General features: G+C 36.9%; 1 protein-coding gene and 1 long non-coding RNA gene across 7 annotated transcripts in view; one reads left to right on the plus strand and one right to left on the minus strand.

Annotated features, from left to right (window-relative positions):
• The window catches only part of LOC137250822 (uncharacterized), a 345,007-nt gene that overhangs the window by 299,592 nt on the left and 33,008 nt on the right, over positions 1-12,407 (plus strand). For 5 of the 6 annotated variants that reach the window (XM_067784380.1, XM_067784381.1, XM_067784383.1 and 2 more), the window contains 2 exons: positions 1,993-2,073; positions 2,357-2,538. In XM_067784380.1, the coding sequence (XP_067640481.1) occupies positions 1,993-2,073; positions 2,357-2,538 (263 nt within the window). The remainder of the gene's footprint in view (positions 1-1,992; positions 2,074-2,356; positions 2,539-12,407) is intronic. The other variant, XM_067784379.1, reaches the window with a different exon arrangement.
• Positions 1-12,407, minus strand: part of LOC137250823 (uncharacterized) — a 226,465-nt gene that overhangs the window by 145,009 nt on the left and 69,049 nt on the right. The window lies entirely within an intron of this gene.

Raw genomic sequence — 12,407 nt, forward strand, 5'->3', positions numbered from 1 at the left:
ATGATATCTGTGCTGAAATTTGCGCCGACATTTGGGATATTCGTGCCTCTTGTGCTTCAATCTTCGCTGTTATTTCAGATGACATTTCTGCAATACGTGTCTCCTGTGATTCCATCTTGGATGCCATATATGTCTTCTGTTCTTCCAGTTGTGATGACACTGTCGATGTTTGAGCAGATATTGCAGCTAAAATTATGTTCAAGTCTGTACTGGTAACCGTCTGCGATGTTTCGTTCTTCTCTTCAATTTTTGTTGTCTCCTCGCCATCAAGATGAAAGACATGCTCTTCCACATCAATTCCTTCTGCTTCCATTGCCTCTCGTAGCCGTGGCTGAAGTTCGAGTTTAACGCCGCTTGTATTCAATCCACGGCTCTCCAACTCCTTCTTCAGTTGCGGGATCTTCAATTCACTTAACTTTGCCATGTCCTTGTTGTCCTCTAGAATTTATTCAACAATTCCTCTTCTGACACCAATTGTAACGAATTTTCTGCAAATCCTCTTATTTGCAATCCTCTGCTAAGTTCGAATCACTAAACTGTTGAATAAATAACTCCAATATTGAATAATGGAAAAATGGCCTTTATTAAAGTACTTCACAATAACACTTATACTTTGCTACTCGCTGGCTTAATAACCAAACTGATTGATAACTCAAATTAAACTCTACTATTGGCCGCCAGATCGCGTGCTTAATCAATAACTCATTGATTGCTCAACTCAAACTGAATCACTTCTTACTCGCCTGCCCCGCTTTTATAGTTTCCGCTGCATACTTCTGAGCTCTTCGATTTCCAGAACTTACTAGTTTGTTTCGGCTACAAAATCGCCAGCCACAACTACGTGCACAAATTATTGCTCTCTCTTGTGACAACTCAGATAAGATATATGCATGTGTTTGTGCATTGCCGCTCCGCTGCTCGTTTACGTACATATGTGTTGACGCACTTATTTATTCGTTTATGTAGATACAAATGATTGAATTATTGATGTGAATGTTTGTAGTTTACAGTCTCTCGCGCACACATAGGCGTATAAGTAAATGCATCTGTGTGTGACATCTCTTTCGGCTGCCTTATATATGTGTATACATGATTTGATTATTGACGTAAATACTGCTTGGCATGGCCTTAGCATCGCCTTAGTGATGGTATAGCTTAGTGATGCTAATATCCGTGACAATATATATATATATCACATCTTGAGTTTCTTGTAGAAAATCAATTTATTACTTTCTTAATCGTTGATATGCATATGCCTTCAAACTAACAGAATTGCAGATGATGTATCCACATCCCAAATAACGGCATATTTGATGAATGCAATCATTTTCAATACATCTTTAAATCAATGCAATCAGCTTCATTGTAGATTATATTTTTTGCAATCAGAAAAAAGCAATTGAATTTTTTGCGATATTTGATTGAGGATTGATTGTAGATTATAAATTTAGCAATCACAAAAACTCAATCAAATTAACTTGCAATCAAATAAGCAGGGCAATCGTTGATTTAAATCCAAATGATTGTAAATCTTCACAGCTTTGCTCTTTTGTTCCCATAGCAGTATCTCATAATGGCGTAAACGAAACGAGTTAAATATTTGTTAATATTTTTTTTTCGTTATTCGTTTGCGTTACTGTTCGACATTTGTATGTTTTTTTCTTAGTTGTAGCAGCCAAGAACAGACAGCTTAGAGACTACATACAATACACCTCAGGATATTCCTGTCAACTGATATTAAATATTTATATTCGAACATTGAACAGTGAATTCATAATATATGCACTCATATATATTTACTTAGGTACGACATTGTCTCAGGAAGTCTAACTTTAAATTTAAACATTTATCTGCTTTAATGTTTAATGCTAACTTGTTAGCTTTTCCTCTTCTTTTCCTGCATTTTTCCATCGCGCATAAAATTTAATGTTTATTTGTCTACGAATCATACTTTAAACGCCTCATCAACAACAACATTTGCACTTCGCTCAGAAGCCGCCGATCACGTTCCATCAACTCGGTTACATCGACAGGCACATCGAATAGCGGAAAGGAGAAGGACCGACACAACAGGTGCGTTTTATTATATCAATATCTACTCTTCAGTATTGTTATTAAATCAATTACGTTCTAGAATAAAGTTAAACACTCGAGGCGTTTGATACAGGGTGATATGTATCATAGACTTATTAGCATTTTGCTTAGTAAATGTTTGTTTGTATAAGCATACATAAGTCTTTACATGCGTTGTTGTAAATTAAGTTGTAAAAATAATTATAATCACTTAATGTGTGTTATTAAATATTGCAAATGTCATTTATAATATTTTTCTTCTTCTCCTTGTCATGCCCTACAGCAATGCCTCACACGTATCCGGCGACAATATTTTCGAATCAACGGAGAAACAACAGGATGTGAGCAAAATATCGATACCCGCTTATAAAATTGCAATGCTTGGCGCTTCTGGTGTTGGAAAAACAACATTAACCTATCAATTTACAACATCTGATTATATTTGCGCCTACGATTTGAGTTTAGGTAAGTGAGAATGTAGGGGAACATTTAACGGTATATGTACATAGGATTTTGCGATGACGAATTGAGGAAAAATATTTATACATTTCATGAAAATGAAATGCTATATTAAGTTTGTCACGAATCTCAAAATTGTAAGTCCTTAAAGGAGAGGAGATAAACCCACCAATAAGTATACCGAAATGATCAGGATGACCAGCCGAGTTGATTTAGCCATGTCCGTCCATCTGTCTGTCTGTTTGAACGCAAATTAGTCCCTCAACTTTTGAGAAATCTTAATGGAATTTGGGACCTGACATACTTGGGTGTCTGATTATTTATTTGTCGGAACCGACCGGATGGTTATTGTTCAGCTCCATTCATGAAATGTAGGAGGTCATCGGCACAGACGAAGACAGTCCCGTCCTTACTTATTTTCTATGTGCAAAAATCAAAAGTACTTATGAGGGAATCCAGAATGTAAGCGTAAGTGTAGGTCTTCCGTGATAGAACAAAAGCACGTAACTATATATATATTTTTTTTTTTTTTGAACATTGTGGGAAATTGAGGAATTATGTAGGAGCTTCTATGGATATTGCAGAATTGGTCTGTGATAATTTTTTTGACCAAAAGTGCAATATATGCAGCAATAATTGGGATTCTTTAAAAGTTGCTTGCTTTTGTCGTGCACCCTTATTATGGTTTTCATACATTTTAAATTACGTTGTTTCGTTTTGGTTTTTAATTTGCTTAGTGCCTTAAAAAAAGAGAGGCAAAGGAAAACTTGTTGAAGTCCCCAATAGCTTTTTTCCTCGGAACTCCAAAAATTCATAGCAAAAAAGCGCGTAAGTGCGAATTATGTATTTCCGTTCTACCATGGAAGAGTTGTAGTGTACGCGTAATATTTAAGTGGTAAATATAGGCGTAATATGTGGAAATGGTATTCTATATTCATGCGACTAAAGAATGTAAGTGTAGCTTAAGTGAAGGCACTATGTATGGGAGGTGTGGAAAGGCAAGGAAAAAAGGAAATGGGTTAGGAAAGGAAAGAAGATAAACCAAAACCGAAACCGGACGGACGTGTTATCGAATATCAATACAAAGTATTATCGACTACTTATCGGATTGTTATCGACGGTATAGATGAGTAATCGAAGTGCTATAAATTTTTTATTGTTAATTTTTTTTTTATCGAAGGATTATTGGTCTTTTATTTATTTTGTATCGAAAAATAATCGCCTTTTTATCGAAAAAATATAATTTTTTGTCGAAAAGTAATCGATTTAGTTCTATTCGTACACCTGTATGTTTGCTATCGGTTGTCGATGAGGTATAGACGAGTCATCGAAGTGTTACAAATTTGTTATTGATGAATATTTATAGAAAAAATATCGATTTCTTATCGAAAAGTAATCGATTTAGTGTTCTATGAGTACACCGGCATACTTGTTATCGGCCAGTTAACGATGAGGAGTATAGGAGTCATCGAAACATTATAAATTTGTTGTCGATGATTTATTTTTATCAATGAGTTATCGATTTACCTTTTCCTATCGGAAAATGATCGATTTGCTATCGAATCCGTGCTCTATACGTGCCACTGTATATTAATTCTCGGCAAGCTATTGATGAGGTATAGACGAGCTATCATGGTTAGGTTAGGTTGAACTGGCCGGTCAATAAAGACCTCACATAGACTGAATGCATCGATAGTGTTACCAGAATTTGTTTGACGACCAAACGGAAGAACCCCAATCAGGTGCCAAGACATATGTTATAGAATAACTCCATCCTCTTGGCAAATACTAGCTGTTTTCTAGGACCCAGCTTAATTGCTGCCTTGAGATCTGACAACTCTGGCCCCTAATAGCTGGAGCCTTGACCTGGCGAGCGCAGGACACGAACACAGAACGTGCTCAACGATTTCTTCCTGCAGCTCACACTTCCTGCACTTGCTGTTACTGACAAGACCTAACCTATAATCATGTGGTGCCAGACAGCAATGTCCAGTCAGTCTTCCCTTAGGTCTTCTTTCAGCAATGTCCAGTCAGTCTTCCCTTAGGTCTTCTTTCTTCAGAGATATGAGCCACATTGTGAGTCTAATAATGTAGGCTTTGCATATGATCTTAGAAATTTTGCAGCCCGCACTTTTGTCCACGAATTTCCTGCTTGACGAGCCATCAAACTGTTATAAAATTGTTGTCGATAATTTTTTTAGCAATGAGTTTTCGAACTTTAGTAAAAATTTATCGATTTGTTATCAAAAAGTTATAGATTTACTATCAAAAAGTAATTGATTTAGTGTCCTATACGTACACCTGTATGCTAACACGTCGAACTTCAAGAGTACCGATACCCCAATCCCTGATAACGTAATATACATCCGCCCGAATATCACGAAAAGAGAATAGAAATACTAAGGCCAAAGAATTACAAGGCGCGGTATAACGACGGACTATGCTACAAGCCGTTCAAACGCGACGAAGAGCTGACCAATGCAAGCATTGGTTTGGTGTTCCCAAATTGGCAGAGTGACCACAAATGGGTTATACTGTACCCGTACTAAAAAAAATGCTATAGCAAACTTATTTCCTTCTACCCTCAGCGTTTTTTTATTTAATAATGGATAATTAAATTTAAAATTAATATTTAACTTCCAAAATAGTCGTAAAAATTCTTTCAAACGCTACAAATCATAAAATTTTGCTCATTAATGCGCTAACGTTTACACAAATACATCAGCGAAGTGCTTGAATATAAAAGTTGAAATATTTGCAGCTATAAATATTTTACTACTTGTGCTCTAAATAAATTTTTAAATTACGTCCATTGTTTGTTTACGTTTTTCTTTTTTGTTGATTTTAATTAGTTAGCGAATTACGTTTTATACTAAGTGTTGTTAATTTTTTGAAACCAACAAAAAGATTATGAATCTCGATTGAGGAGAGGTAAGCTGGTGTATAATCCTGGTATACTGATGATGTAGGTGACTTTAGATTTAATTAATCACAAATGAGTGGGTCTTGTGGATGACGAGAGCAAGACGAAGTACTTGCTATAGTAAAGAATCGACTCGTTAAAACCATGTATTCACATTGAGGACTTCGTCTAAATGGGAATCAGCACTTAGAGTTTTAACGTTAGCAACATTATCAAGTTATCTGTTTGAATATTATTTCCCTCGAGTGTATTTTGATTTTGTTATAGTAAAAAATATAGTCATATAAGCGATCAGCACGTCAACGTGAATAGCCCAAATATCAAAATAGAAATCCAACGAAGAATCGTCTTTGCGATGAAATTTTTCTTGGCTGAAGATTTTAAAGTAAAATTTAAGCTCGAGGAAGAAAAACGTACTTTTTAAGTTCTTCGTCATAGCTTGGATTAAGAGACGAAGCTTGAGAAATTTGGGATGTTCCTTAAAGTATTCCGGACGCCGACGGTGTGTATCAAAGGAGATTTTGTAATTACCTGTAACGGATGAAGACGTTACGACTCTAAATTGGGAACAATAAAGAGAAAGTACGACCCCTGCTCACTCCATGCTTCCAATTTGCACAGTTATCGCGAGCAGAGATGTCTGGTTGGTACGTAATTGGAAAAGCCGTATTTTTGTTTAAGCGCCAATTAATGAAAAATCATAATGATAAGGTGGTGAAATTTGGCAGACCTTGTTATTGGAAGATTGCCATATTAGCATATATCATATTTTAACGAATTTAGGGTATATTCCGCTTTTTTTAAACCTTCTTCTAACGTTCGAATCGCTAAACTATTGAATAAATCACTCCAATATTCAGTATTGCAAACTGGGCTTTATTTAGATTACTTTGGCAGTAGTACTTCACAATTATACCTCACAACTAATAGCGTGTTTAAATCAAAAGTGATTACTGATTCCTCAGCGGGGCTGGTTTTATACTCTGTTGGCTCATCTGCATATTTCTCCAAAGGTCTAGACGTTTCACCTTCTAGAATCTCCTGCTTGGTACATGTATATTTGTAGCTTATGCGTTTCTCATAACCATATACATACGTGTGTATGTGTGAGCAACTAATTCGGCTGATGACCACATGTGTGTGTAAAAGATCTCTTCGTTGCGTTGTACATAAGTGTCGCTAGATTTAATGTGTACATGGATATACGAGTGGCTGTTTCATGTTTTTATTGTTGTGTGATTATTTACTAACAGCATAGTGATGTCAACATTCGCCACAATATCATCATAAATTGGAACTTTACTGCCTTTTCAATTTTGGTCGTATCGTAATAAAGTATTTCCATCGTTCTTTATTATAAAGCATTCTCATTTTGCCATAAACTCGAGCTTGTGAGGTATTTTCCTACTTAGTGTTTCCTGTTAAAATCCAAAGTGGTCCATATATAGCACAATGTCAATGTAATATTAGCGATTACTCATGCTAAAGTTTTCTACCATCTTTTTTTTCCCAACTTCGATAATTGTATCCGCCTTACCTCTGCTGTGAAATACAAGTGTCGATAGGACTATTTTTTCCAGAGTCCGAGCGGCGTTATACATTCGCCCAACATAAGGCTAATACAACTTAACTTCCTTTCATACCCTCCATATATTCTGCGACACCATCTATGATTACTAACTATGTATGAAGACATTAATTATAAGAGATTTACAGAGCTTATCTTTTGTTCATTTAGAGAGGATACTTCTAAACGGCATAGTCAATTCAAAATAACTCATCTGAACAAAAGTAGTGTTGCGTTCGCCTACGTTACTGACCTTCCATATACAAATCAAAATCATAGGTATTGAAAAAAAATTTGATTAAGCCATGTCCGTCCATCCGACCGTCCGTCTGTCCGTCCGTTAACACGATAACTTGGGCAATGGGCCATTTTTAGTGATGTAAATTGCATGGTGTCAGCGCCAAAGCCGATACTAGCTCAATGGTAGCTCAATGACGCAATGACTCCAAACGAATTTTTGACGCTGCTCAGTAGTGAGTGGGTGATAAATTTTACTTGCGCTATTTCTGTGTGTCAGACACGAGTTTGGTGTTATTGGCGCTACTGGCAACGATGACACAGAGCTGATGACGGTAGCGCTGGTAGTTCAGCTTTTGGTATTGTGGCGAATGTTGACATCACTAGGCTGTTAGGAAATAATCATGCAACAACAAAGACATGAAGCAGCCACTCTTATATATATGCCCACGTTAAAGCTAGCAACACTTATGAGGAAGGCGGCGAAGAGATATCTCACAAACACACACATGTAGTCATCAGCCGAAATAGTTACACACACGTACCCACGCATATACCTATAAACTACAAATATACACGTATATAGCTGGTAACCAAGCATGAACTACAAGAGTTCTAGAAGGTGAAACGTCTAGACCTTTGGAGAAATATGCGGAAGATGCAACAGAGAGTATAAAAGCAGCGCAAGCTGAGTAATAACGAGTCAGTTGTGATTTAAACACGCTATTGGTTGTGAAGTATAATTGCGAAGTACTACTCCCAAAGTAATGTAAATAAAGTCAGTTTGCAATACTGAATATTAGAGTGATTTATTCAACAGTTTAGCGATTTGAACTTTAGCAGAATGTTTCAAATAAGCGGAATTTCACAAAATTCGTTACAGTATTATGGCTTTGGCTATTATTGTTTGTGACTTTGACTATTACACAGCACTTCTCCATCTTGTGAGCAGGCATCCCAGGTGACGCAAAGTTGGGAAGTGACGTTTTGAACCAAATAAATGCTGTGGAGATAATAACCAGAGTCATTTTTGAGTTTTCCATTTTATATTTAATGTTCAATTAATATGGGTGTGTTCGACCAGTCCAAATAATAACAGCAGAATTGCTAAGAGCTGTTTTGTTAATGGAATGTAGCTCATTTACTAGTGATGAGCAATAGATTGTCAACATTTCATTCAACGAACGCCCCACATCTGCTCAAATTTTGCTGAAGAACGTTACGCTCTGTCATAAAAAGGAACACTGCTGCAACCACTGCAGCTAGAACACACCCTATATCGAGCAAATAAGAAACAAATAGACAAATTAGATTTTTTACAAATAACTTGGTTGATATTTTTAATTGTTGATTTAACTTAAGCTGTTATGCCACTTTTTTCAGCCAGCTTATTTTCAAATATGTAATTTTTCGAAAGGCAAAATATATTACAGAGTTTGACAGCCTTAAAAAATCAGCTATGTTGAGGCGGACAGCATACCAAAACGTACGGTGAATTCCTGGCAAAACCGTTATAGAAAGTTCCACAGGTCTACAATGCACCATCTTTTTTTTTTTTAATCTTTGGTGGTACCACCCATATTTAGAAGAAGAAAATTTGGAAGTTCAACAAGCCGTAAATCGAAAGCTGTTAAAGATATTGAAATTTGGCAGAGACACTATCCTTGCCAAATTATATAGACCGAATAAAGATAATCAAACTCGGTTAAAGACCACGCCCACTTTTCCTAAGGGTCTAACCTTAACAAAAGTTTGCAATAACTCTAAGATATTGATATTCTACCTCAGTAGTGGTATGGTTGCGCTAAGACAAAACTTAGACAAATATTGAAAATGGCGTGACCCACCCCTTTTTTGTTTCAGTTTCCAAAATACTTTTAATGCAATTAGTCGAGCAAAAATCTCCCAATCCGAACGAAATTTGGCATAAAAATTGTTTCATAGCTACAACGGTTTGCTTTGAATGTAATAAAATATAATTTTCGGTTTCACCGGAACTTAGACATTCATACTTGATTATTATAGTTCTGAATTTTTGAGTGAGTCATCTTACTCGTACGACATGCAAGGCGAGCATAAAAGCCTAACAATGCAGTAAAGTGCAAAAAGTGAAATCAAAGAAATGTGAAGTTCAAGTTTTACGTTTTTTTCGACAACTTTTTTGGTTGGAAAATATAAGATCAGAGCTGCTCAACCCCCATGATTCAACTACTAGAGGTTTGTTCTCCCATGATGACAGAGCTTTAACATTCCCATATTTAACAAGTAAGGAAGTTTAAGTTCGGATGTAACCGAACATTACATACTCAGTTGAGAGCTACGTTGACAACATAAGGGAAAATAACCATGTAGGAAAATGAACCGAGGGAAACCCTGGAATGTGTTTGTATGACATGTGTATCAAATGAAAGTCATTAAAGAGTATTTTATGAGGGAGTGGGCCATAGTTCTATAGGTGGACGCCATTTAGGGATATAGCCATAAAGGTGGATCAGGGTTGACTCTAGAATGCGTTTGTACGATATGGGTATCAAATGAAAGTTGTTAATGAGTATTTTAAAAGGGAGTAATCCTTAGTTCCATAGGTGGACGCCGTTTCGAGATATCGCCATAAAGGTGGACCAGGGGTGACCCTAGAATTTGTTTGTACAATATGGGTATCAAAAGAAAGGTGCTAATGAGTATTTTAAAATGGAGTAATCCTTAGTTCCATAGGTGGACGCCGTTTCGAGATATCGCCACAAATGTGAACCAGGGGTGACCCTAGAATTTGTCTGTACAATATGGGCATCAAACGAATGGTGTTAATGAGTATTTTAAAAAGGAGTGGGCCTTAGTTCTATAGGTGGACGCCGTTTCGAAATATCGCCCTAAAGGTGGACCAGGGGTGACTCTAGAATGTGTTTGTATGATATGGGTATCAAATTAAAGGTATTAATTAGGGTTTAAAAGGGAGTGGTGGTTGTTGTATAGGTGGTCGCATTTTCGAGATATCGCCATAAAGGTGGACCAGGGGTGACCCTATAATTTGTTTGTACAATATGGATATCAAAAGAAAGGTGTTAATGATTATTTTAAAAGGGAGTAATCCTTAGTTCCATAGGTGGACGCCGTTTCGAGACATCGCCATAAGGGTGGACCAGGGGTGACCCTATAATTTGTTTGTACAATATGGGCATCAAACGAAAGGTGTTCATGAGTATTTTAAAAGGGAGTGGGCCTTAGTTCTATAGGTGGACGCCGTTTCGAAATATCGCCATAAAGGTGGACCAGGGGAGACTCTAGAATTCGTTTGTGCAATATGGGTATCAAACGAAAGGTGTTAATGAGTATTTTAAAAGGGAGGGGGCCTTGGTTCTATAGGTGGACGCCTTTTCTAGGTATCGCAATAAAGGTGGACAGGGGTGACTCTAGACTTTGTTTGTACGATATGGGTATCAAATGAAAAGTGTTAATGAGTATTTTTAAAAGGGAATGGGCCTTCGTTCTATAGGTGTTCGCCTTTTCGAGATATCGCCATAAAGGTGGACCAGGGGTGACCCTAGAATTTGTTTGTACAATATGGGTATCAAAAGAAAGGTGTTAATGAGTATTTTAAAAGGGAGTGGGCCTTAGTTCTATAGGTGGACGCCGTTTCGAAATATCGCCATAAAGGTGGACCAGGGGTGACTCTAGAATGTGTTTGTATGATATGGGTATCAAATTAAAGGTATTAATTAGGGTTTAAAAGGGAGTGGTGGTTGTTGTATAGGTGGTCGCATTTTCGAGATATCGCCATAAAGGTGGACCATGGGTGACCCTATAATTTGTTTGTACAATATGGATATCAAAAGAAAGGTGTTAATGAGTATTTTAAAAGGGAGTAATCCTTAGTTCCATAGGTGGACGCCGTTTCGAGATATCGCCATAAAGGTGGACCATGGGTGACCCTATAATTTGTTTGTACAATATGGATATCAAAAGAAAGGTGTTAATGAGTATTTTAAAAGGGAGTAATCCTTAGTTCCATAGGTGGCCACCGTTTCGAGATACCGCCATAAAGGTGGACCAGGGGTGACTCTAGAATTCGTTTGTGCAATATGGGTATCAAACGAAAGGTGTTAATGAGTATTTTAAAAGGGAGGGGGCCTTGGTTCTATAGGTGGACGCCTTTTCTAGGTATCGCAATAAAGGTGGACAGGGGTGACTCTAGACTTTGTTTGTACGCTATGGGTATCAAATGAAAGGTGTTAATGAGTATTTTTAAAAGGGAATGGGCCTTCGTTCTATAGGTGTTCGCCTTTTCGAGATATCGCCATAAAGGTGGACCAGGGGTGACTTTAGAATATGTTTGTATGATATGGGTATCAAATGAGAGGTGTTAATGAGTATTTTAAAAGGGCGTGGGGCTTAGTTCTATAGGTGGACGCCTTTTCGAGATATCGCCATAAAGGTGGACCAGGGGTGACTCTAGAATGTGTTTGTATGATATGGGTATCAAATTAAAGGTATTAATGAGAGTTTTAAAAGGGAGTGGTGGTAGTTGTATATGTGAAGGCGTTTTCCAGATATCGACCAAAATGTGGACCAGGGTGACCTAGAACTTCATCTGTTGGATACCGCTAATTTATTTATATATGTAATACCTGTCAAGATTTTAAGGGTTTTTTATTTCGCCCTGTAGAACTTTTTCATTTTCTTCTACTTAATATGGTAGGTGCAACAACCATTTTATGAAGTTTTTTCTAAAGTTATATTTCGCGTCAATAAACCAATCCAATTACCTCACCATGTTTCATCCCTTTTTTCGTATTTGGTAGAGAATTATGGCATTTTTTTCATTTTTCGTAATTTTCGATATCGAAAAAGTGGGCGTGGTCATTGTCGGATTTCGTTCATTTTTCATACCAAGATAAAGTGAGTTCAAGTAAGTACGTGAACTAAGTTTATTAAAGATATGTCGATTTTTGCTCAAGTTATCGTGTTAGCGGCCATGCGGAAGGACAGACGAACGACTGTGTATAAAAACTGGGCGTGGCATCAACCGATTTCGCCCGTTTTCACAGAAAACAATTAACATCATAAAATCTATGCCCCTAGCAAATTTCAAAAGGATTGGTTAATTTTTGTTCGACTTAAGGCGTTAAAAGTATCCTAGACAAATTAAAT

Source organism: Eurosta solidaginis, chromosome 4 (genome assembly GCF_040869045.1).
Source record: "Eurosta solidaginis isolate ZX-2024a chromosome 4, ASM4086904v1, whole genome shotgun sequence".
NCBI classification, from domain to species: domain Eukaryota; kingdom Metazoa; phylum Arthropoda; class Insecta; order Diptera; family Tephritidae; genus Eurosta; species Eurosta solidaginis.